This window comes from Anguilla rostrata, chromosome 6 (genome assembly GCF_018555375.3).
Source record: "Anguilla rostrata isolate EN2019 chromosome 6, ASM1855537v3, whole genome shotgun sequence".
NCBI lineage: Eukaryota > Metazoa > Chordata > Actinopteri > Anguilliformes > Anguillidae > Anguilla > Anguilla rostrata.
The window spans coordinates 36,908,125-36,934,683 of NC_057938.1; the positions used below are offsets into that span (position 1 = coordinate 36,908,125).

The window sequence follows — 26,559 nt, forward strand, 5'->3', positions numbered from 1 at the left end:
ACTAAATATTGACTATGGCAGCACTAGGAGTACTGCAGGGCAGGCAGGGTATCACTTGGCAGGATACTGCCTCTTTGCACAACAGCACCTCCTCTGTTCATTTGGGAGCCCGCGGGCTGCCTGTGCCAATTGCGCAAGTTGTGTAGTTCTCTGGAGCTAAGGCTGCACAGCTCAGAAGAGGGGCTGGCAGCACAAGTTTTGGAGGATGCCTGTGCCAGCCTGTAATCTTTGACGGGAAGACACTCCAGCAGTGTGTCAGGCTTACTGTATGGACATTCAAAACTAGGAAATAAGGAAACCAAAAATTTGGGACTAATATATACTTAAAATGTAGCGATTTGATTCCAGATGTGAAGACTCCATTGGATTAGAGGAAATTTAAGGAGAGTGTCCCAAAAAAAAAGTCGGAGCAAGAGAATTAATTAAAAGTAATTCCTTTTCACACTTTTGAGCACTTTGTGGAATGCGTTGCAAATTTACTGTGCCAAGTGCATTTCTGTACCAATAGTGTCTTTCTGGCTGCTCCTGTGGCTATCGCATTTAATGGTTTTCCCTACAATTACTTTATAATTGGCCCTGGATGTGAGCATCTGCCAAGCAAAGTAAGGAAATGTTATATTAATATTATAACAGTTGCGCACTTTTCTGTACAGGTGGGTAGGGACTGGCCAGGCAGATATCAAAAGTGTCATTCTGGGACATGTTCTAACGTCATCAGCATCTGAGACTGCTTCACGAGAAACCATAGCAACATTCATCCACATGGCCGTCTTCACTTCACCTGAGCGTCATTATCGCGTTGTCAGGCTACTGTGAGGCTTATTGGCTTCCGTAAACGAGAAGAAAAAATAAAAGTAATTAAAATAAAATGAATAAAAGTAGGCAAACCCTATTCATTCTCATGACTCTCTCACTCCCTTTCTCTGTTACATTTTTGAACATTTATCAAAAGCATTTTTTTCATATGCATGTCATTTGTTCACCAGCATGGTATGATTGTCCAAATATATTCCAGCTCTGCCATTTGAGAAAAAATAATGACACTAGTAGTTCCTTATTTAATCCTTATGCATTATTTATAGTACAGTAATTAATTCACTGATGCCCTTTAACAAGAGGAAATGTGAAAAAAAAATGTTATAAATTTGATCCTTTCTCTTAGGACTGCGAAAGATGTAATGAAAACAAGGGTGGAAATATTTAAAGTATCATGAGGCTGTGCAAATCCCCAATCGTGGCCTCCCTGATCACCTGGAGTCTGACATGCAAATGATTGCTCTTCTCAACTCGCGTGCTGGGTGCGGGCGACGACGTGGAGAGTGAAATTCGCTTTCTATTACCGAACCCTTTAGACTTTCTAGCTGTGACAGGGAATTCCAGATAGCTTGAGACAGGTCGCTAATCGCATTTCTCCAGAGAGTCCTTCCCGGCGGAGAGGGCGTGGCTACTCCATCACAGAGAGACGTGCTGAGACTTCTTGACTCGCACACAGCTATTCTGTGCTGTCAATCATTGACTTGTGTGAATGCGAAATAAGAACTATTTTGATTTGTTCAAATAAATTGTCATCGTTTCTATTGAGACTAAAATGGTTTCACATTGATAGCTCAGACATAGACAAAATGTGTAGTTGAAATGGCTTACGTTAATTTTTTTCAATGCGTAAGAAAAATTGGATAATACTCCTGCATGTGCTGGAAAATTTTTGGAGAAACATCATACTTATTAAAGTGTGGAAACATATGAAATTAATTTTGTTCCAGAATGTTGATGAAAAAAGGTTTTTTTTTGTTGTAATGGACAGAGTAACCACAGTGGATTTTCTAGTATTTAAATGGTTTAAATATTTCAATCACTCATTTTGACTCATTTGGTCATAAAAAAGACAAAAACAGGAGTTTATAATCTGATGAATATGTACATATTTGGCAGGCAGAGCAGCTTCTGAAGTTTTCATTCAGGTAGGTCATTTTGGGAGGGGGCGTTTGTGAATCGAAAGAGGCGTTTCCAGTCACCGTAGCTCGAGTCTGGCTCGTAGGAGAACTTTGCTGAGTCATCGTGAGTCATCCCCGGAGGGAAATCAAATTAATTGTGATTTGGCTTATTGTGACGGAGAGAGGCCACTGATCCCGGTTCACGGTGCTAATGGCGTGGGCTTGCGATTCGTTCTGTGAAAGAGGGAACCACAAACCACCGCGCAGCTTTCATCCACCTCTTCATTCTCACCTTGCAGAAGGTGATAAAAAGGACCCGGCCAGAAGCAAATTAATTTTTTCAGTTGCAGTTTGATATTCCGTACTATAGTACGTTAGCCTTGCATATTTCCACAAGGAAGATCAAGCGAGGAAGTTAGCGTGAGCTGTGAATGTGTGTCCACATTTGTCTGCGGGTGTCTGTGTGTGTGTGTGTGTGCGTGTATGTGCACTTACGTGTTTGTGCACATTTGTGGGTGAAATGTGTGCTTGTCCTTGTAAAAATGTAAGAATGTGTGTGTGGGTGTGTGTGTGTGTGTGTACATGGGCGCACATGTGTGTGCACAGTATTGTGGAAAGTGAGAGTTTATCATTGACATTCCAAAGCACTTCTATCAACCCTCTGTCAAGCATAAAGCTGCACATTCTTTCCCCTGTTACCATGGTAACCAGCATCACAACCTCATGATTCTGATTCTGTTCAGCCACCTCAAAATGCAGAGTTCAGTGTTCAGCCATTACTGCGTGAGTGACACTACACAAGTTTCAGCTTGGTGGACCATTTATCAAACTGTGTAAACATAAACATGCTTAGCGTATGTTCTCAGGAGCTGGTTTTGCAAAGACTGACTTTTATTTTTAAATTTTTGTTGTATTATATTTTCCCTTTAGGGTATGCCTGTCCACCAGTGTCCAGGAATACACCACTGACATGGGGTTGTCACACATTCTTGAGAAACACCTTTTCAAATCATGAGCGGCCCCAACCCACCGGGGTTTAATTAGCCAGAGTTTCCTAAATTTACTGCTGAATTCATTCCTTCCAATGACATGCGAAGTGCCCAGAGGTTACAAGTTGTTGTCAGTGAAAGATACAGTACAGTCTCTCTCTCGTTTGAGTAGCACTAGCAATCATCTGTAGTACTGTGTGGCCTGTGGAGTGGAAAGCAGTCACTGGTGAGAGAATGTAATATGTATAGATGTTTCAGGGACAGGGTTCTTGTGAGGATGCAGGTTGTACTGCAGTGACTCAAGAAGCACTACTGATTATTCCGAACTGGAGAGAAAGAAATTAGGAAAAATATTGGTGGTGATACTGATGAGGAGGCGAGGCTGCTCCTGTACCATAAGGGCAACTTGCATTCATGGAAAGTTAATGACTGCTAGATTAAAGTGAGATGCTGCGCCAATTTGCACGCACGCTAACTTAGTTACCGGCCAAATGGGACTGTGAAGCCTGTCAGCCACCTACAAGACCGGGAGGTGTGATTCGTTGCTGCTTGCTGTCGTTTCTGCCAACGCAGCCCGGGACTAATTGCCCCACAATCCCATTAAATGTCCTGGCAGCTCAGCACTTCAGCAAAGACCGGCGATCAATACCGAATATATCCCTCCGGTCCAGTGGGCACCTCCTCTTCAGTGAGTTAATCTAATTTCAGGCTTGTCTGTCACCGCCCCAGCCTTTGAGGTTCACGGCAGGCCCAGGGATTGGACATGGGTCCTGTTTATCATGCAGATGAAAGCGGGGGCTTTGTTACTGTGCGATTATGGGGGGGTGGGGGGGGGGCGGAGGAGGGGGGGTTGTTCTGTCAGATTTCTCCCTCTTTTCTTTGGTCATACTTGGTTGGTGTAACTCGTCCAGCTCACCTTCCTCTGGGGGAGAGGGCCGGAGCTGAGACGCTACACCTCACATTTCAAGCCTGAAGCTGCAGCTGATTTTCATCCGCAGCTTAAGTGAAAATCACCATTGTCTCTCCTCCATCAGTTTAGGAGCAGCATCTCATCTGTCTTTTTAGCGGATTACATATTACAAGCAACCTTACCTCGCTTAAATGGTCCATTTATACAGCTGGGTGTTAAAACCAATTCAAACGGCAGTACCTCACCTGAGGGTACAGCCGTGGCAGAGCCTTCCTACAGCTCTGAGCTGCTTTCTGCATGGCTAGCTGTAGTCTGCACTCTCTCACTGCTTTCTGAATTGTCTCCAGGCAGAAAGAGACGTGAAAAACTTTCTGCAAGCGCTGAGATACCAAGGCAGAGCTCCCATTATCTCCCCTCTTAGATAAGCTAATTAAGAATCTTAATTGAAACATGAAGAGGCTGTTTCGTTTTTTTTTTTTTTTTCGTTCTTCCCTCCAAACACTTGCCCTCATCTCTCTCCCTCTCGCTCTACATCGTAGAAACGTGAAGCGGTTTCCATCCCGAGTAAAGGGGATGTGTCGTTCTGCTGATGGATGTGTACGTGTACAGTGCAATGCGACCGTCTGAATGATGTGGCTATCTTAATTAGCTGCAGCTTCCCTTCCCTGTGCGTTGCTATGGAAACGACAGCTCTTCGCACACAGCTCGCCAGCAGTAGCTTGACACCAGGTTCTCAGGCTGCAAAAATAGCCCATCTGCTTATACTTAAAAAAAGAAGATTGTTATTGGCAAATGCTCATGCTCATCATCCAGATCATGCTTGAACGCAATGATCTATCAGGCACTTGAAATTCATTTGTGTCACACATTTGCTTTTTTTAAAAAAATTTTTAAGGAAACGATGCACTTGCCGTACATCATTGCTGGCTATTGGAATAGATTTGAATTATCTTGCTTATTATTTTCATTCAGGCATGTTGCATCTCCAAGCTTTTGAGCATGAATTTGTCATGGGATGAAATGGTGGGCTGCTACATCTGAGTAAGAGGAGAAAGTGCTTGCAGGGTGATGTGTGGGTGGAGCAACTCGGAAGTAAATTATTGAATGACTGACGGAAACCGCTGTGTGCTGTGGGCATGGGTGAGGCCTTTTTTTTTTTTTTAAAGTGCGTTTGGGGTAGGGAAGAAGCAGTAGAAGCGGTATTTGTGTCGACTTTATGATTATTTTGGGGCGTGGGGAGTTCTGTTTTTTTGTGTTATATGTGACAATGGCACCTGAATGTTGAGCACTTCTACATTTTGACTGGCACTCCGTAGACCCATTTACAGACTCATAATGATGGGATGGGTTACTGCAGCAGATTTGAAATCTCTTGAAGCCTGTGTCATCATGATATGTCAAACTGCTACTGCATGTTCTTGTAAATTGTTTAAGATGCAAAATTGTTTGAGATCTCTGTCTTTATTGGTAGAGAGATCTCTATAGGTCAAGAGTTATGACTGTTTAAATATTGTGATTTCAATTGGTCATGTATCATTTTAATCACCCCACAGTCAGTATGCAAAGAGACCAAGAGTTTCTGTCATAACTGAGAAACATGACAGAAGAATAATGATAATCCAGAATAGAGACCAATTTAGATCACGTTTGTAAGTTCCCAATGCGGAACTTGTTTCTAATTTCTACAGCATGTATCTAATTTCTACAAAACAACATGGATTTTAATTGAATATCTGAAGCTCTGTAGCATTACTATATGTTTTAATTGGGCAAATTTTGTAGGGCTGGACCCGTAATGTAGCTGTCAATGTAACTATCAGGTTTACTTCCAGTGTAACTAGCAAGTTAGTCCCTATTTGAAACTGTTTGGAATTTCTAAGCATTTCTGTGAAAAGTCACAGCCAGTGCCAAATTAATTGGCTTACTGTGGTCATAATTCTAAGATAGAAACTATTTTTGGAACTATTCTTTTTTCTGCAAAAGTTCAAACTTGGTGCAGACATTGTATATACCAAATTGTGTGCACATGTATTCAGCAGTAGGACAAGATTGAATTATAGTAATTGTCAAGAATTTCAAATTGGAAAGAAATTGAATGTGGCAGATTTTACAGTCCTTGAGGCAAATGTGAAAGCAGGTTCAATTGACGGGCACATTGCCATCGAGCGCCCAATCAGTGCACACTGGCCATTTGGTGTAACTCTCTCTCTCTGCCAGTAATAACCAACATGCCAGTTTTGCCAGAGCTGAAGAAAAAATGGCAGAAGAATTAAATTTATTTATATATAATAATAATAATAATAATAATAATAATAAACAGCCAATATTAAGCCACTGAACAAACTGCCAGTATATAGTGCCCTCATGTGAATGAAATGTCATTGTATTGATGTGACATGTCAACATTGGTCACCCTGCAAAGTTTGGTTCAATATCTTGCAGCCATATGCAATTATACTCATTGTCAACCTGTAAAGGGAACATTTTAATTAGCATCATTTATATGCAAAAAAATATAAATTCAAAAAAATTCTAATGAATTTGCTTCATTGTGCCTTTGTACATTTGGCCACATAATCACTCATTGCTTCAATAGTTCCAGAATATTTTTGGAGTACTATAGCTAGAGCAGTGGATGAAGTGACCCCAAACCTGGTGGCTAGATGTCTTGGTTTGTCTTTTATCAAAATTTCACAGAAATCCACTATGCGGTTCAATGGGCTCCCATAGACTCCCAAGGCAGAAACTATAATAGTGAAAGATTCTAACACATACAATACGTGCCTACACCCCATTGATGCTTGTCCCCTAATAATAATAATTTTATTAGGAAGTTTGTTCTTGGACTCAAGGCTGCTGAATGATTATGATTTATCCAGAATCCAAATTAAAATAGGAATCCTTATTTTCTATAATATTGTGTGGTAAAATATCTGTGGTAAAACATTGAAACAAAAACAGTTCAACTAAAGGGTGACATTAAATTTAAATGCCAACACAAATGAATTTCTATGTATAAAAATGCTAGTTGAAATTTTATGTTGACTTTTTAGGTTATGGATGAAGTACATCGATTTGATTTAACCTTGGCTAAACACGAAGAACAACATGAATATTGAAGACACTGAACTAGATATCAATTCAAAATCCTGTGCAAACACAGGAGAACTTCTGAGATATAATGCCTTCAGGTATATGGGCTGTTGGAATATACATAACTTCGAAAAGTCAAAATACATTAATTCAATTTGAATTGTTTATTGAAATGGCTGCTCACATGATTTAAGTTGTACCCTCATTTTGTAGCCACAAATCTAACAAGCTTAACTAATATCCAATAAGCAAACAAGCTTAATTCAATTTTTTTTCTGTCAGCAATGTCACAGCCAGTTCAATGCCAATTCAGTGCAATGCTGCTCACCGCAGTTTGCATTGGCATGATCGAGATTCAATACCAGGACGGGGAGTGTATCCACACATTTGAGTTGCGTATTAATGGGATTTACCATCCAGCAGTTACAAAGTAATTTGTGTACCATCAATAGCCAAACAGGATTAATTAATTAAATTAATTAGTGTCTTTGCTGTCGGTTTCTGTATTTAGGTCATTATTACATCCAATGCCACATATAACCAGGGATCACTGTTGGCCTATGGGCCACATCTTTCTAACCCCTTCCGCAACCCCTCATCCACATGTGCCCTCATCCAAACTCTTTATCCTCTCATGGTTGTTTCAAGGGCAGACCCACTGCAGTCATAGAATAAATGAAAGTAATATACCAGACACAGTCAGCTCTGATCAGACAAAATCAAAGGAAGACTTTTATCTTCAGATAAATTCAAAGATTTTGCATGATGAATATGTGAGAAAGCAGTGCCCGATGCACATGCTAATTTATGTTTTAAATAGGCTTTTTTAAACACCCCAATTTAAAAAAAAAAAGAAAAAAAAAACTTTTCAAAGCCGAAGTGAAACATAAAAACAAAACAAGGACCTTTCAGAAGAAATTTGCACTTTCCAAGGTTTAATTTATCAAAATTAAACACATTTCAGTATTATGCTTGCAAAATGTGGTAAGGAATGAAACAATAACAATAAAAGAAGGCTGTGATTATTAGGAATTACAGAACAGTCATATCTGCAGTGCTCAAACAGACCCAAATGCAAAACAAACACGATGGCCTTTAGTTCTTCTTTTAGTTGATCTATGAAGAACAAAAATAATGAATCCTAAAGCCACAAAAGAAAAACCCTGAACAATTCAAAATAACTCCTAATTATGATCCAAACACACACACACACACACACACACACAAAAGAAGGAACTGAGTTGGCCCTTCTTTGTACAAAACTATGGCCAATTTTATAGGTCACTCTGCTGGGCTGTACATCCATTGGCACTGATGTGGTTTTCAAACCAGATCGTGGGGCCCATCTGCACACTGGAACAGTTTTTTAACAAGATGAACCATGCAGCAGTCCCACTATGTTTTTTTAAATAATTACCATCTCTCAATGAGGCATTTTATATAATCTTGTGCTAATGGAAATGTAGAAAGACAGCATTTACCAAGACTCAAATTCAAGCATCAACATCACCGCATTATTTTTCTGAAACATTGGCATATTGGAAAGTCTCAGAATATACAGGAAGAACTCAATAAACTAAAAAAAATAATTCAACAAATGCAATATTTGTTGAATTTGAATGCACAAGGCCATGTACTTCACTCCCAGCAATACAAAGCTATAGAAAACATAGCCATGAAAACACTCTGACACCAGTCAGTCTCAGTGTGAGCACATTGTTCTTTATTGAGTAAAGAAATGTACAACAAAAATAGAGAATCATGCAATACAATGTAGATATAAACACGCAACGTGTTGTTCCATGAAGAGGTGTGGATCACATCTGAGGTAGAGCAGACATGGAACTTTTCCAAAGGATCAAAGTTAAAGAACAGTAATACAGCAAGGAACAATATTTCAATGCCTATTTCAAAGTGTATTTTAAAAACTGTATCAGTGAGTTAATATATACAGCACAAAACTCCCTTTCTGTGGGAAAACCTCCAATCTCAACCTCTCTGTGTGTTTTGCATATCCTATTTAAGGCCTGGTTCTGACTCCAACTCTAGTTTCTGGCTCAGATTCTGGTTTCTGGGTCAGATTCTGGTTTCTGGGTCAGATTCTGGTTTCTGGCTCTGATTCTGGTTTCTGGGTCAGATTCTGGTTTCGGGTTCTGATTCTGGGTTCTGGGTCAGATTCTGGTTTCTGGCTCTGATTCTGGTTTCTGGGTCAGATTCTGGTTTCTGGGTCAGATTCTGGTTTCTGGGTCAGATTCTGGTTTCTGGCTCTGATTCTGGTTTCTGGCTCTGATTAAGGTTTCTGGCTCTGATTCTGGTTCCTGGATTAGATTTTTAGCTTTATTTCTGATTTCTTACTTGTATTCTGGTGTCTGGTTTCTGGCTTTGTTTCAGATTTATAACTTTAAATTGGTTTATGGCTTTATTTATGGATTGGACTATTTTCTTGCTTTCTTTCAGATTTCAAGCTTGTATTCTGGTTTCAAAATTAAAATGAATGGTTCCGCTTCCAGATCCCTTTGATATTCTTCTCTTCTACACTAATTTTGATTTATGCTTATGATTCAGATTTCTGAGTATGATTGTAAGGTTCTGTGTCAGGTTACTCTCCCTTTTCAGTTCCTGGTTCTGTCTGGCGTGGTCTCTATCCTCCTGTTACCAAAATCTGCTGAATCAAAGAAGCACGTCAGAGGAGAGGTACAGGTTACACTTGTGCGTGGAATTGGCGTTCTCCTTCAAACATACTATTCACACTCCGAGGTCACAAATGGTTGAACCACAGTGCAACCTCAGTGGGAATCCCCATCTCAGCCAATACAGTGGAAGCTATTAGCTACCTGTACTCAATCAGTGAATTAAAGTGGTTTTACAAATGGCTTCTGATGAAAAGTGTTGTGGATTTGACCTGAAAAAATAAATGTTCTTCCAGTTACAGGGCAAGCAACTTCTAAACGTATTTATTTTTTTGTTTACATGTGTAGGGATACAGAGTTAGTGGTCATATTAGTTCTGTGATTTCACATGTAATTTAGTAACCAATTAGAAATGGCTTTAGTTTGAATGGTTGAAAATAATCTGTTTAAGCAATGTTATGCTTTTATATGTCTAGTTTCCAGGTTTTGCTTTTGATTGTTCCATTGAACTGATTCTTGTGATCAGCCATTATGTTGGTCTATGCTATTCAGGGCTAAAAGTAGTGCAAGCTCTCTGGGAAATTTGCCTCTACCATTCACATCTCCAGTCCGGGAAGGCCAGTGTTCCTGCAAGTCTTTTTCTGATAAAGCTGTACTTCATTGCTGGTTCACTCCTATATCAGACCACAAACATTCTCTGGGATACACGTGCAGTCAGCAGATGTTGCTTGTGAATTTGTCGGTGATCTCACATCAAATAAATGACTAAGCTAATTAATTAAGGGCAGAACTGGAATGAAATCCTGAAATGAATCATCTCTCACTGTGCAACCCTGCTCTAGGGGCTGTCCAATTAGTTGTGAATACCTAAATTACCATCTTCTTAAAAAACAAATAAATAAAGTTAAAAAAAATTGTTTGCGGCTGTTTTCACTGCAGCCAACATTAGCCTGTTTCAAGTAGGTTTGTGCAATGAGACTTTCAGTCCCCATAAAATGACCATCACGGTCTATAGCCTTATTCCCTTCAATGGATCACAGCATTCGATTAGGGAATAAATACTGTGACTGTTGGAAACACTTAAAAGGCACCTTGGGTGGTCTCATGTGAAAATGTAACCCAAGACGAGCATTTGATTGGACATGCTTATCAATGACATATGAACTCATTATGATCCAGGACAGTGAAGAATCAATGCTGGGTCATGTTGGCACATACACATACTGGAGCAGTGTATTAACAGGATGAGTCATCCAGCAGCTAAAAAAGTGCATATTTTTCTTGGGTTTTTTGAAAAAAACAACCCAGTGTGCCCTTTAAGAGCTTTTACGATTATCTACTGTAATGATGGATATAAATTGTTGGAAAGAAAGGTGGCTAACTTGGTCAGCTCGGTGTAGCCAACATGGGTGTCCTTTTGAAATGCTCCACACAAAACATAGGGAAGCCCCTGAATTTGCTGTAAACCTGTGACTGCAAGTACATGGACTGTTGCATCCGCCAACGCATGAAGCAGATGCACAGGACTTACGTACCTCTAACCACTGAAAAGGCTGAAAGCTAAAATAATGTAACACACTAGGGGTAATGGAGGCAATTAAGAAAGACTGCCAACAAAATTTTTGATCAATACCAACAGTTACCCCTCTTCAGGGGCAGCATGAACTGTGTGCCAGACCCCTCGCCACATCCATCCATCCATCCACTGTCTATACCTGCTCATCCTGGTCAGGGTCACGGGGGGTGCTGGCGCCTATCCCAATTTACATTGGGCGAGAGGCAGGAACCCTTAACATATTTCCCTCTCAGTTCATACAACACATTTTGGAATAATTGATTGTTACAAGGGGCATGTACATGAATACTTAAAATCAAAATGGGGGGGAGGAGAGTCAGGCTTTTAGTCTACCATTAATTTTTTACTTTGTCAACATGCCTCTAATATAAATATATGTCTATGAATATTTCAATAGGTAAATATATGATTAATTTAACTGTTATCTTGAAGTGTGTCTGTCAATATGCCTATCTGTTGATCATAGCATTACTGGTGTTGCCCCAAGTTATTGCTTTGGAAGTTGCCAAAAGGGAAATGATGTTCTTTTCAAACCAGGGTAAAAGAACTAGACAAAAATTTAAATGAATTCTTGAAGGGAAAAAATGGGAGATTTAAATATGAACTCACGCTGCAGTCCTGTGGAAAAGAAAGGTCTACCCTCAGACTTGCCAAAAACTAGTCTTATTTTCGTCACCACATATCTAAAAAAACAGCTGGAGCTGAAGAAAACTCCTGCTTTAACTGGATTAAGTCACAGAGTGCTCTGACTCAAGCAGTACTGACTGAATTCAGACAGAAAATTCAAGGCCTTGGATCCAAGGACACTGTTTTGTCGTGAGAATCCCGAGTTACTCGTCTCAGCCTCGTTCTTCTGGCTTTGAAGTTTAAACAACATTCCACCTAAACTGTTAAAAACTATGTCAAAACGAAAAATGCAAATGAAGACGGGCCCTTTCAGTTCAGCAGTGTCCCGTAGAGCTGTGCTTTGGTGAGGCTGTCCTTCCTGGTAAGTCCCAGGGTGCCGAGCGCCTGGTAAGGGGGCGGAGTCTTGCTCAGTGGGGTTTGGCTCTGGTATTCCTGCATGTCGATGGCCTCCAGAGAGTTGTGGTTGAGGGATTCAGCGGAGCTGTTGGGGCTGATGTCCACGTACTCCTTCTTGGCGCTGCCTGGAGGGCTCTCCTTGTCCCGGGAGCTGGCGGACTGGAAGAGGAGGCTGTGCTCCGACTCCTGGCTGTCCTCTTTGGCCAGGTACATGGGCATGCCATCCTGGGTGCAGAGGCCGCCGGGGTCCCGTTCGGGGCTGGGGCTGGCGCTAGCACTGCGGCTTGGGACGACAAAACGGGGGTCCAGGACGCCCCCGCTGCAGTAGACGTCGGCCCCCTCCTGGAAGCTACTGTAGAGCGGGCCCAGCTTGATCTTGGCGGGCCGTATGGCGAAGTGCTGCTCCGAGAAGCTGTAGGGCGAGACCCGCCCGGGGCTCCGGTAGGAGCAGGCGCTGATGTCCTCCACGCTCAACCGTCTCCAGCGGCCGCAGGGCTCCTCGTCCGGGACGTCCCGGTAGAGCTGGGGGGACGCCCCTCCGTGGGCGGGGGTGTGGCGGGGGGAGTGGTACGGCTCGCTGAAGCAGGAAGGCGCGCGAGCGTAGACCGGCCCGGAGTCGCCGTTCTGGTGGCCGGCGTGCGCCACCTGCTGGAACACGTGAGCCTCCGGGAAACCGGGGCTGTCCTGCTCGTAGGAGGAGTCACTCTTGCGCTCGTAGTCGCTGTCCCGCCAGTTGGCGTAGAGGGCCTGGTGGTGCGGCGTGGACGGGGGCGAGTGCGCCCCCTTCTCTTCGGACGCCCCGCTGAAGCTGGAGTAGGAGCTGGAGGCCTGCAGGGAGGTGACGAACTCCGTGAACTCGGCGAACTCGGCAAAGTGCTCCTGGGAGGGACTGGCCTGGGCGGCGTCCTCCTCGGCGTTGCTGTCGGTGGAGTTCTGGGCCCAGAGCAGGCCCAGCGGCGGCTGGCCGTGCAGGTCCACGCTCTGCCGCCGCTGCCGCGGCCGCTCGTCGGGGCAGTACAGCGCCGTGTCGCTGCAGTACAGGTCGGACCAGCGGTACGCCGCCCGGCGGGTCAGGGTCTCGCCCTCGCCATCGCCCGGGCTGCTGAGCGGGAAGCGCGCGTCCTGGGGCTGCGGGCTGGCGCAGCGGGACGCCAGGCTGCTGCCGGGGTCCGGCTTCTCCAGGACCTGGCCGATGATGGTGGTGGGCACCGAGTCCGAGTAGGGCGAGTGGCAGAGGTCCGCGGTCTCCATGTGCAAACTGAGACGCTCCTGAAAATCAGCAGGCAGCTGGGCAGAGAGAATCAAGCATTATTTATTTATGGGACAGTCCGCCCTGCTTTCATATTTTCTCTTTATTCAGACAGGTAGAAAGCAGAGAGAGAGAGAGCAGATAGAGAAGGGATCTAAGCTGAGAAAAAGCGTTGCTGGGGTTTCACCCGCGCCTGCATTAAAGTGGGTGCTCTATGGACCTTTGATCATGCAAGAACGAAGTATTATTTTCATGTAAAAATACAATTCTGTTTTTATTACTGTGCCAATTATATAATAATTATTGTTATTATGTCCAGATGACGCTTGGGCAGCCTGTCATGTCAGAATGGCAAATAAGAACTTATAGTTCACAAAAATAACTTGAGGAGCACGAGAAAAAGAGAGCAAGTGAAAATGGCACTGAAGTATGACTAATTCAGAGATGCCTGCTGCAAAGCAGGTGATGGAGAACTCATAGAACATCAAAGCCAATGGAACCATCTGTCTCCGGAATTTGCTCTGGTGCCCCATATGCCACCCGAATCTGAGTGGCTCCTTACACTGTTGCAGAGACGTCACAGATGCGTCACCAGATGCTTAAAAACAAGCCGCGCTGAGCATTGGCCGACTGTGCATTGCGCTATGGGACCACTGCTGGCCCTGGGACGGTCAGGATTGGTCGTGGACTACAGAGCGCTACTCCGCATGCACGTGGAACAAGCGTCAGCTCAGCGCACCACTAGAAAGCACCATCGTTTTTCATTTTGGTCCACGGCAGACGCTGTTTTTGATTGGTTACATTAGACAGGCTACTCTGGCTTTTCTATAGCCGTGCATCAGATGTCAGACTTCAGTCAGCTGTAACAATCTACAGTAGGAAGGGAATCATCCTGCCCCTGTGTCACCTGTGATTTCTGATGGCAGCCCCTTTCCTGAGATAGAGACAGCCTTCTTTGCATGTGCTTCAGATGAGGAAATCTGTTGCTGGCAGAAGCTGCAAGCGCACTCAGCAAAATTTCACACTGAGGGGCGGCTTATCTTTGTGAGCAGACCCTGTTTCTGACTAACAGATGGATATAGCCTGCTGCTGGGCCTTTTTGAGGTTTCATTTGGAAATTCTGCGCAGAAAACACAGCTTTGGAAGCATGCGTTTGCAATGTATGGTAATGTGGCCAGAGAAAAGAACCGGGGAAATTGGGAAGGGCTTGCGACTACAGCCCAGCAGTACTGAAGCCATAAAGCCACCGAGAAGCTGTGTGATCTGCTCTTTTCCATCGTGAATGTGCCCCAAACAAAATAATTCACCTCCCGCAAGTCATTCAGCTGGGACTGCTGCATTGTATTTCACCACTACAAAACGCAAGGCACAGTGCTTTTTGGAGAGGGTCCATGGATCAGACTATGCGGATAAAGATGGATTCATACCCTGGTGAGGTACAGATTGGCAATCAAAAAGGCAAAAATCAACCCAGTCTGGACAATGAGGCAGAAGGCCCCCTGCGAAGGTAGGCGAATAGCTTTCTGTGGATGTTATTGGACTCATCCAGAGCTGCCTATTGTAGTGTAAGGCATAATAAACATTGTGCAGCCATCATAGTGCAAGCTGATGTTGCTCCCAGGGATTATTGTTTGTCACTCTGTGCACTCTACCATGTGAGAAAACATTACTTTTATGATCACTGTTAGGTGCCTTGTGTTTTGGCGGAATAAATTAATAATATGTGAGGATTACCTCAGACAGCTTGAGGGCTCTGTGGTGGGGTGTGTTGCACAGAAGGAGCTGGGCAGCCAGATTGCAGTCCTTCCTGTACAGCTCCTGCAGAGAGACGAGTGCCAGTGTCAGATTCTGATTCGATCAATCAGTTACTCATTCAGTCAATGAATTAATCAATCAATCGATAAACCACACAACCAATCAATCAACCAATTTAAGTATCAGTCAACCAACCAACCAACTCATTAATCAATCAATTCATAAATTTGTTCATAAGTCAATCATTCAAATTTGTTCTCACTGTCAACCAACATGGCAACCACTCTAGGGTAGCCTAACTATCCTTAAGCCACAGGGTCTGCTGGGTTTTGTTTTCATTTAACAATGAAAAGCCAGTTTAGACCCAGATGACTGTAATTGCAAAGGTGAGTTAAGTTTAATGTTTGATCTCAACAAAAATGATTTCCAATGTACAAAAATGCTGGTATTCATGCATACAAAACACTGTCTATAAGTCATTCATTAAAACTTGCAAAATCTAGGAGTGTCGTTAAAAGTGCTGCTATCGAAATGAGGCCAAGTTGCAACAAACAATATTAACTACCCGAGGTCACACAAATTAAACAAGCTGTGTACCAAAACAATGCTACCCAATGTTTCCTAAATTATTTAATGTTATCTTAAGCTGGTTTAAGCTGTGTTTTTTTAAACTTTCAGCTGGTCACCAGTTGAACAGCCCATATAGTGAGCTAGTCTGCCAGTTGACCACCAGCTTACGCTAACAGCTTAATAGATATCAGCCTTGACCGCCACAGAGCAGTTGTCGAGGGGAGAGTGTGGCTACAGAGCCTATGGGGTAGGATCAGGTTTCAGCAGAGCGTTTGTACCTTGCTACTGCAATGGCGGAGATAAAGAAGCACAAGTACAGGGAAGCAAAGCAACAAGGCGACAGGGCTCGTTCAAAAACCAGAGTCAACCTTGGAATTGCTTTTCCTCAGTAGAAGTTCACCAAGGGGATGAACAGACAGTAACTGAGTTCAGTTTCAGAGACAGGGGTAAAACTGTTACCAAGAACAACTTAATTTAAAGGGCTCCTTTCATTGTGAAACACAGGCAGCACATTCATTATATCTTACTGCTTGTATGTAACTTTTTTAATTAGCTTGCAAAGTAGCCAGGTCATAAACAGGTTTTCTGTTGAGGGAAGACACTCACATTGTCCTCTCTGAGTTTCTCAATGGTGATCTTGGCTTCCAGGAGGTGGTTGTTGAGGACGATGATCTCTCTGCTTAGGGCTCTCCTCTCGTCGTCATGGTGCTGAGACTTTGTGGGCGGGGAGGGGGGTGAAAGGGCGGGCTTGTGAGTAGTGGAAAACATCAATGACGGCAACAATGGAAAACTGAAAAATCATTGACCGGGCAAAGGCTGTTCACATAGAGCTACTCTGGCGGTGACTGTCATCGAGCAGTTCTTGGTAAAAGCAGTCCAGATGTAAGATCTGTGCGGAGGCTGGGTCAGACTCACCAGACCCTCATTGAACCCTTTTGAATCAACACAATATCCCAGCAGCCTTGAATTCTGCAAAGCAAATTTATTGTGCGTCTTACTTCACACTTTGAGTTACATATTTTCTAACTCACAGTGATTGTAGCTCTGCATTTAGAATTTATTAAAAGAGATGTCTCCACCAAACCAATACAGCACTGGCCACACCCATGATCATTCATGTTTGCACATACAAACAGGAAACCAGAAGTCTGTACCCGTTTTTATGATTCAGTTTGATGGTATAACTTTTTTGCAGGCACTGGCTGATGAAACCCCCCCACCTCCGACCTCCCACTGCCTTTTTTCTGCATCTACCGTCTTAAGTGGACCGGCCTGGGCATGTAATACAGAGTTATTGCTTTAATACAGTGCAAATGTCTTTCAAATATTTCAATCTTTTTCAATTAGACTTTGAAATAGCTCCCAGTTAAATTGGTGCTTGTCAGAACAGAGCATGCATTCTGGGGAAGTTCTCGTAATGCAATGCAACAGTTTTTGAAAAAGAATGACTCCCGCAACAGCACCTGAACAATGAGAAGGTAGAGCTGTGTAACTACATGAAAGTGGAGGGCTTAGGTTAAAGAGTCATAGTACTGGTCCGGGAAAAATGATTAGTACAAATATTAGTAAAAATATAGTAAAATATACTAATATACAGTCGTAGTACAGTAGATACTAAAAGGTTTAATGGAAATAACACCTAGATATATAATCATCTTCAGTTTATCTGTTTTTATTGTGCAAGTAAAACATTTTTTGGAAATGATTCTCTTATATTATTTTCCATGGTGACAGTTTATCATAGACTAGCATTTAAACAGACGGCTGTGCAGTAATTTCAATTTCGCCGGTGCCATGAGACTGCCACCACATCCGCACCACATCACCAAAAACATTGCTGGTTCCCGTTTCCCCCACCGCCACATATTGAGAACGTACCATGACTAACAACAGCTCCCAATTGCCTCAGTTGTACTGAGAAAGAGAAGCTGCATTAAGGAGGTGGATTTGCATAAGACCAATGGAAGGCTGTCACAATTTGAAGAGCAAGGGTGATTTCAGACTTCGATCGCCACACGAACGCAGACAGTGAGTCACTGCAATGCAGCTGAGCTTTGCTGGCTGTAATATTAAGCTCCCCTCAGACTCAGAGCCTTTCCTTCTGCTGCCCAACGCCGCGGGGACTGAAATGCATTATGTGCACCGCACTCCCCCCTAGCAGCAGTACAGCACCGGCGATTACACACATTTGTACTATGTGGACAATGGTTGCGGATTTTCCAGTAGTATCAACAGAGTCCTAATTATGGCAGAACGACCCAAACAAAAATGCCATGAGGCTCTCGCTGAGATGTAATGTCTAACACCCATGGACAAAAACACAATTTTTGTTGTTTTGGTCCTAAACTCCGGCACATTGCATTTGAAATGAAACAATGACTATGGGGTTAAAGTGCAGACTGTCAGCTTTATTCCGAGGGAATTTACGCCCATTTTGGGTGAACCGTGCAGGAACTGCAGCACTTTTCGTACATAGCCCCCCCCATTTTGGGGGACCAAAAGTAATCAGACAATTGGCTGCTCAGCTGTTTCTTGGCCAGCTGTGTGTTTTTACAAAATTAGTTAATCTCATCATTCGATAAGAGACACAGCCATTGGGAGTGTTGAAATCAATTGTTTGGTACATTGTTAAGAGGCAAAAATGCACTGGTGAAGTCTTGCAGCCCATGCAGCACTCAGCAGGTTATTAATTACCCACTCAAAGCACATTGAATTCATAATCTATGATTCTGCTGCTGTCAAGGCCAAGAAGACTGAACTCTAACAAACATCAATGGTAGGAACGCTTTGTGTGCGAATAATGGTAGAAAAATAAGTAATAGTAATAACCACATGCTGTATTATTGAGATGCCCCCAAATGGCTCCATCAAGAGAACAACTAAGTTTTTATCATCTATTCAATTTCTTCCTTATTGTTTCATGGACGTGTGCTGTACTGCCAATCTGACACTTCTTAAATGTGGGAGGTGTGCTTATGTTCTCAGCTAACTTGTATCAGAATTGTACATGGTGCCAGCTCTTTTTTACACTTTTTCTTTGTTGTTCAGGAAACTGTACGTGCACTGCAACTAGTGAAGTGTACAGTTCATAAGAAATGCAGTGTTTGACATGGCTAACATGAATTTATATGGATAATATATTATAAATGTTCATGAAAACAAGTTTTTATTTTCAAGAGTGTCTCATGGCCCACTCCAACCATAAATAATTGGCTTTTGGGTAACCTCGTTTGCTAACCCTCAAGCTTGGAGTAGCACTTTTTACCTGGGCCTGACAGAGCACCAGGGCAGATTGATTTCCTCACTGTTCAGTTTGGTTCTGCCCAGAATACTTTCCCCCAGAGTAGAGCTGACCAAGAACACAGAATGGACAAGTAGGGCTAAATCTTGGTGCTTCTGACTGGCCCTTGGTAGCTAACAGGTTAAAACCTGTGAGAGCGTGGGAGCAGTGGCTCTTTGCAAAACCACAGTGGTTGTAAACATCACGCATCGATAGCGTCTCACTTCAGATCAGTGTTTTGACATGAGCAAAGTGTTTTGATGCCGTTGTGTGAAGCCAGCATTGTACTGACACATGAGAACTCCACCCACCAGAGGAATTTCATGAAGACTTAGTCTCCCTAATTACTTAACGCTGGGAAGCGAACCGTACCAGAGGCACTGAAAGACTGTTCTTTGTAACGGACCTGCTTGTGTGGGCGAATGTAGGCGAGTTTGCGTGGGTGGGCAGTGCAGCAAGGGAGGGGTGGGGGGGATTTGGTGGGCTGCAATGCTGGCACAGCTCTTCACCCTTTAGCATGTAGATGGCTGCACTAACAAACACAGCTCAAACCCTCAGAGAGACAATTATATGGGAGAAGGGAGGACACTGTAATAAGCTTTGAGGACAAACACAGATAAAATGTGCTGTATCCTCTTGGAAAAAAAAAAAAAAATCTGCCAGGTTTTAACGAATCAATCCAAAAGTCAGCTGAAAAAGCCGAAGACATGAAATTAAATCTTTTTGAAGTTTTCTTCATTAATGCCTTTGTTGAAATAAACGCTAAGCAACAAGGGAAGGCTCAGTATAGCTGAAGTATGCTCAAGGCAAAAATAAAATAAAAAATCTTTTTATTCAAAAAAAATTATTATTCAAATACATGGCAATATGCATATATCTGTAGAGTCTTTTATATAAAATAGACATCAATCTTTATTTCTCCATCAGGCGCATAAGGACTCTGTTATAGTGAGCCACAAGCCATCTTTTTTCCCCAAGTAAAGCAATTTGTTTCTACAGTAAAAAGGCATAGAAGGTAGTTTGTGCCTGCTTTCGTGAACAAAACATAATCTTGGGAGTAATATCACAAATTCAGATTTTGCTGTAATCACATCCTCAGTATTTAGAACCTTGCATTTGTAGGTTTCATTAAAGGGAAATCAAAACATTTATTTTTAATATCTGCTGATAATAATAACTACAGCCAGAGCAGGATGTGTAGTACCCCACTAACACTCCTGCTAGTACCAAGGTAGCACTCCTAAGATCAGCATTCACGGTCTCGGCTACGAGTCATTATCTTTATCATCTGAATGCAAACAACTTCAGATGTGTCGGTCCTTCATATTATTCCCTGTCAGGAGGGCATGTACTAGCAGGAGAATCTCCCGCTGACTCCAGGTAAGTGATGGGGCAGGAATTATCCTACCCTAACAGACAATGCCTGGGTGACACAATGGCCAATTCCTGTTTACCCCACAGGTAGCCTCTGTAACAAACGGTGACTGTCTACGGAGGTCTCTTAGACCAGCACTACTGTAGTCCCAATTGAGGGACAGGAAGCAAGCGAATGAGAATTGCAATAGTAAAATCTAGTTAGAGACAATAATGGGGAAGTGTAGCCCATTTTTCTAAAATAAATGTGTTTTACCCAGCTACCCAAGCTGTTAGTTATAATTATCTCTCTAGATTGCCAGGTCAGTTAACTATTAGCTAGTCAGTTAGCTCACAGGATAGCAGCCTCAGCTAGCTCTCTATTTATCTGGATAACTAGCTGACTGGACTAGCTATCTACAGGTCTATCTACTGTAGCTAAGCATTATATCTAGCTGGCTGACCGGGCACTGCAAAACGTGACATTAGTTCTAGTCACCAATAAAAGCTGTACAAGAAAATTTGTTTGAAAATTCTCTCTCCCAAAAATTCTACTCTCCAAAACCCAGTGATTCATTAATCCAACAGTCTGCTGTTTCTTGGATCAGCAGTTCTCCTCCCTGAAAATGTGTGTGTGTGTGTGTGTGTGGGGAGAGGGTGGGGGTTGGCTGCCCCACTCTTTCTCTATCAGGCTGATGAACAGGAGCTTTTCCCAAAAGACTCCCTGCCATAGTCCAGAATCAGTCCAGGCTACACTGTAAATCACACAATTTAGATGCACCACACAGGAGTCCCCATTCATTTTGTTTCCAGCTTTATCTCTGAGCCTGAGGAACATGCTGTAAATGAACAGAGTGTCAAAGGAGCCTAATTCTCAGGAATGTTCACCGCAGACCTGATACATTCCGAGCTTTGCCAAACAGTTGTTTCCTGCCCAAGTGTGTAGCTAATTTCTTCTGACTCGACATATGAGTGATTTCTTACCAATCCTAATACCAGCCATGCCCACTATAAAATATGGAACTTTATAAAACTGTACTTTTCTATAAAAATAACTCTATAAACCAACCCTGGGTCAGCGCATAGAGAAGAATATTACTACCATGTTTATAAGCTGATACCTGAGGCTAGAGCTGGCTAACATTAGAAAACAACAAGAACTAAGATTCTCAAGTTTGTATATTAAAATAAATTGTAATTTTATATTGCTCTCACACACCCAGTACCACTAATTTATAAATGATCCTCCTGAGAGTCATTAGCTTGTAGTGTGCTTACCAGGGTAAACTATTATCTTCTCACACTTTTCCTAGCGGCAATTCGATGCTCTTCAGTTGATACGAGGGCTAAATGGAGTGGCCATTACTGAGGTTGGCATCAACTGGTCCGATGTCACATGTTAATGTCTGCGGGCATGTTCTTTATCTTTGTGCGTACACATGTCTTGTTCTGTACAGAGCCAAAGAGCTCAACTGCTCCACTGCTTAACGGTTGCTACAGATTACAGCTCTGAGTTCTGAAACACAAGCGCTGAAAGATAAAAGACTGTAATTTTGTGGAAGGCTTCATCCTTTAGAGTGTTTATCTGAACAGTTTCCTGCAGTGAGCAGAACATGCCCTGTGGAATAGGGTGATATAAAAAAGAGACATCAATCAATGATACACTTCAAATGTGACATTGTGCCATTGCCTGGTGAGAACTTAAACTCACCGCAGTGATGGAGTTTACGGAGCAGATACTCCTTAATTTAAGGGAAGAGTGAAGGGACTCTAACAGTGTCACACAAAGGCAGCTGCCCTTTCTTTTAACTGAGCGATTTAACTGCAGTAACTGGACTGGAGGAAGGCCGGACTTAAAGGGGAATTACACTTTATAACACTTCTGCTTCTCATGACTGATATTGTCCTTCTAATGAATGTGGCGCCCTTCATTTTTCGATTAGTTATTTCATTTTAAATGTCTAACGTTAGAAACAAAGACCTATTTTTTTAGCGCAAGTCCACATAGTAGTACAGTTTCCGGTTTTTCTTCTTCTTCCATTTTGTTTCGCGGCAAAATCGAGAAGAAGCGAAGCAACATATTCCATTAACTGAAATCGAACAAACTAACGTCTGCTAGCTTTTGTTTGATGCGATATCGGTGTAATAATGAGGTGCACTGTACCCAGTTGTTATAATGCCCCCGTTAAACTTGCCTTGAAAGCACATTTTCATAGTTTTACACACGATGCAACTTTGTGCCAGACATGGCTGGATGTAATCAGACACCCCAACATAACAGCCGAAGAAGTTTGCACTTCGACACATTCATTAGAAGGGCAATATCAGTCATGAGAAGCAGAAGTGTTATTCCCCTTTAAACATCTGCTCCCATGGTTTTAGACAGCTGCAGGGTCTGCTGGCTTTTTTTCCACCCAAAAATGAGGAGCCAGTTCAGAACTAAGAAACCAGGCAAGGTGACTTAATTATGTAACGAACTACTTTAATTGATCAAATAAATGTTGTGCGACAACAAAACCAGCATGCCCTGCGGCTCTCCAGGACCAGGGTTGCTGACCGCCGGCACTGATGCAGCTGATGAAGAAAGTTTGCAGACACTCGATCAACCGCTAGTGACGGAAACCCTCCCTCCTCGAGCTATGCATTGACCAGGTACTGCCCCAAGCGCCTCCCATCAGCAGTTTGGATCAGCACCGTCTGGATTCGATACTGATTCCAGTTCAAAGCGTGATGTAATGTTTTCATTTGCTACACTGAAAATTTTTCCTTGCTGAAATCTTTTTTAAAAGACCCTTTGCTTGTGTATACCCCTGAGAAATTGATCCTAAGAGCACTTAACACCACATTTTGTGACATTCAAAGGCGATAATATAAGCAGCCATTATCAACACCCTTCGTGGAAAGTGTTTATTTCGACGAGGCGTGAATTAAGAGGCAAATTTCTCTCTCTTTCCCTGGGTGTTTTGTATTATGGGCCCTATATCCATTAGCTGCATGTGTCATTAAAGCAACGGGCAGCTTTGTTGGCAAAAGTGACTCGTTTTTCAGCTGAACGGTGGAGAAACACCTTCCTTGCAAGCCTTCTAGACGTAATTTCCTGTACATAGAAGGATGGTGCCATCCTGGACTTCAGGCTAACCCGTTTCCTTTTAAACACCAACCGTAAACACCAGGGGGAAAAAAACAAACAAAAAAGTTTGTGAGTGCTGATATCTGCAGGGTAAGAGTGGATCTGTGCCAATGAGTGTTTTTTTTTTTTTTTTACAGCATCTTCACAGACAGAGAAGGGCATGCACTAGTCCTTTTTTCAAAATCATTAGGACATAAATTTCGGGATGAATGTCTTAAAAGTGCAATCACTTCCCTTCCAAAATGCTCAATAGGAGACCTGCTCTTTAGCATAGCAATAAGGTTGCTCTGAGAATGGTTCTCCTTAGAACAAACATATGCCAAAAAGGTTTCACACAGTTATTCTATATACCGACCTGAAATGCACTCCCCCCCCCCCCCCCCCCCCCCCCCTTTATGGGAATATACCAAACTGCACTCTGAGGCAAAGTAGACAGTCAATGTCCGTAGTGTATTTTTATGTAAAACTTGCATTTTGGGGTCTAACACATCTTGGTAACCGCAATGATCACCACATTAATTAGCTTTGTTGAATCCTCCTGAAATAAGATCATTAACCTCCTGTCTGGCTGATATGGAGTTTATTAGCAGCCATTTTAACAAACGTAGCACCCTCAGTTCTGTCAGTGAGACCATTGCAGTGCTGATGTGTGCCTGAATGATGTTAGCTATGCAGCGCCTCACTTCTCCAAGCCTATCAGCATTCCAGCTTGTGAGGACTGTGCTTGCCTGAAAGCAAGGCAATTGCCCTCCAAATGTTACTTTTTACAAATAAAAAAGAATTAAGTTAAAGGTTAATCCACAGGGAAATACAGTTCCATTTTCTGCAAGATACTCTTTGGGACACTCTGATGTGATAAACATAAAGGCATGACCGCTACTTCATTTCTTAGTCAAGAAAAAAGTAAACGAGGGATTTCTGCCTGTAAATAGTGCAAGAGATGCGACAACAACAAAAAACCGTCCAAACTTTTGATTGTCCAAAACAGCATGCTGATACCGTGAGGTCAAATCCTCACATTCTTTACTCTCACATCTCATGGACAAGTCATAGGTACTGTATTAGCTTTGATATCTACAGCACACTATGTACGGTTATTCATATATGGCTAGGGTTACCAAATGCAATGAGAACCTACAATAATGGCAATTCAGAAAACCCATTGAAATATGGTACGACAGAAATATGGGACTAATCAGAATTTTCTTGGAATAAGTAAAAGGGGCTGAAATTCAAGACTGTCCTAGGAAAAATAGGATATCTGGTCATCCTTCATATGGTAGCATTGGGTATATTTGCAAAATATGCTGTACCCTGAATGTGCTTTTCAAAGTGTTTTCTTTAGTATTTTGACTCCCATTTGGAAAGCCTTCCCTTACTCATACCCCCTAAAATGAAAACTGCATCCCTCGCTTATGTTGGGACATGATTCATAATTGAGTGGCGCTTATGGAGGGATCACTTCAGGAACGCTGGCTGGACCAAAGCCCTCCCCTCCCCAGCAGGAAATAAATAAATAAACAAATAAAATCAAACATGACCCTTAATTCTTTCACTGCTGTCAGCACAACAAGGCTTGTAATCAGCCTAGGATACTTTTTAAAATATGAATCATTTGATTACAGTTCTTTTTTGCAATTGCATTTTGGATTACTTCAATGCACAATGTACACACACGTACGCACATACATGCACAGCATGTACACACACACACACACACACACAAACACACCACATGAACACTTACACTGGAGGGTGAGCAGGAAGTGAGTGTATGTATTGTAGCTATACATTCAAAGAAAATAAGAAACTGCTTATATAAACATACAAACTAATGTATTTTGCTAACACATGTATACTAGAAAATAGTTGGATAGATATATACAGTACTAGAATATACTTGGCTCAACTACTCATTTTGAGGAGCCCAACAGATTAAACAAAGAAGATTGTTGTATTCTTATTAGATCAGCTAATTGTTTTCCAAACTGTCAGAGTTAGCCACTTGATCATGTCTTTGAGTGGGAACAAGGACTCATGGATGATAACAATTAGAATAAAAGTTCAAATCCCTGCGGGTTATGTAATCGAGACAAACTGCTAGCCCAAGCCTAATGTAATAGCAGAACATCGTACGTGATCTTACCGTCCTCTGGATCCTCTCTTCCAGTTCCTGATTGATCCTTTGCAGTGCTGAGTAGCCGCTCTGTATTCTGTGGTGGGGGAGGGAAGATTAGATGAGATGAGTTAACTTTAATTGATACAAATTCAAGTGCTAAGTAGTAAATAAAGCAGTACACCGTTCTCAGCAAATTGCCTCATATGAGGAGTAACCTTCAGCAAAGAACTTAACTTCAGTTGCAGTAAATATGCAGCCGTAATGGATAATATGCAAATAGTTGCATTTGTGTACGTTATACCAAATGTATGATGAAAAATAAAAGAAAACATTAATAGTTTTGAAGTGCAGTCTGAAGACATAGTAGGTGTTAAGCTTCAGCTTAACATTGGGACTGTTTACACAAAGATTGGTATGGTTATTTATTTATTTATTTAATAATTTTACATCCCCAATTTGCCCCTATTGCTGCAGCATCCCCAAGTAATTCAAGAGGGTGAGGTACATCTTGCAAAACGTACCAGCTTCTGCATCTGCTCTCCCTGCAGTCCCCCAGACAAGTTATGCAGTAATTGTGACAGAGGACTGAGTTATGCAGCAGGCACTGAAGAATTGCAATTGCCTCCCTCTCTGGCCATAGCTTTGGCCTTCAGGACTACCAGCTGTAATCAGCACTGACAGGCTCAGAATTTCCTTTGCTTTAGTCGGACACACCATCACATCACCTCGAATCCACTGTTGTGATCATCGCACACAAACCAGGTGCACATGGACTGATAGATACAGGTCAGCGTAAGACTTAACAGAGCCCACGTTCTTTGAACTGCAGACGTTTTGTTGGTGTATTAATCAAAACCTCTCCATAGTTCAGAATAAGCCCTGGAATAAGCACAGTTGGAGGAATCAGAGCAGAATGTATCGACTAAAGCCAGGGAAGATTTTTTTAAA

The 26,559-nt window shown here is 42.4% G+C and overlaps 1 protein-coding gene across 3 annotated transcripts in view; it reads right to left on the reverse strand.

Annotated features, from left to right (window-relative positions):
* Positions 1-8,626: 8,626 nt before the first annotated feature.
* Positions 8,627-26,559, reverse strand: part of LOC135257053 (brain-enriched guanylate kinase-associated protein-like) — a 56,048-nt gene continuing 38,115 nt past the window's right edge. For all 3 annotated transcript variants that reach the window (XM_064339453.1, XM_064339454.1, XM_064339456.1), the window contains 4 exons: positions 25,639-25,705; positions 16,336-16,443; positions 15,139-15,222; positions 8,627-13,442 (listed from right to left, as the gene is read on the reverse strand). In XM_064339453.1, the coding sequence (XP_064195523.1) occupies positions 12,069-13,442; positions 15,139-15,222; positions 16,336-16,443; positions 25,639-25,705 (1,633 nt within the window). In that variant the 3' untranslated portion in view covers positions 8,627-12,068. The remainder of the gene's footprint in view (positions 13,443-15,138; positions 15,223-16,335; positions 16,444-25,638; positions 25,706-26,559) is intronic.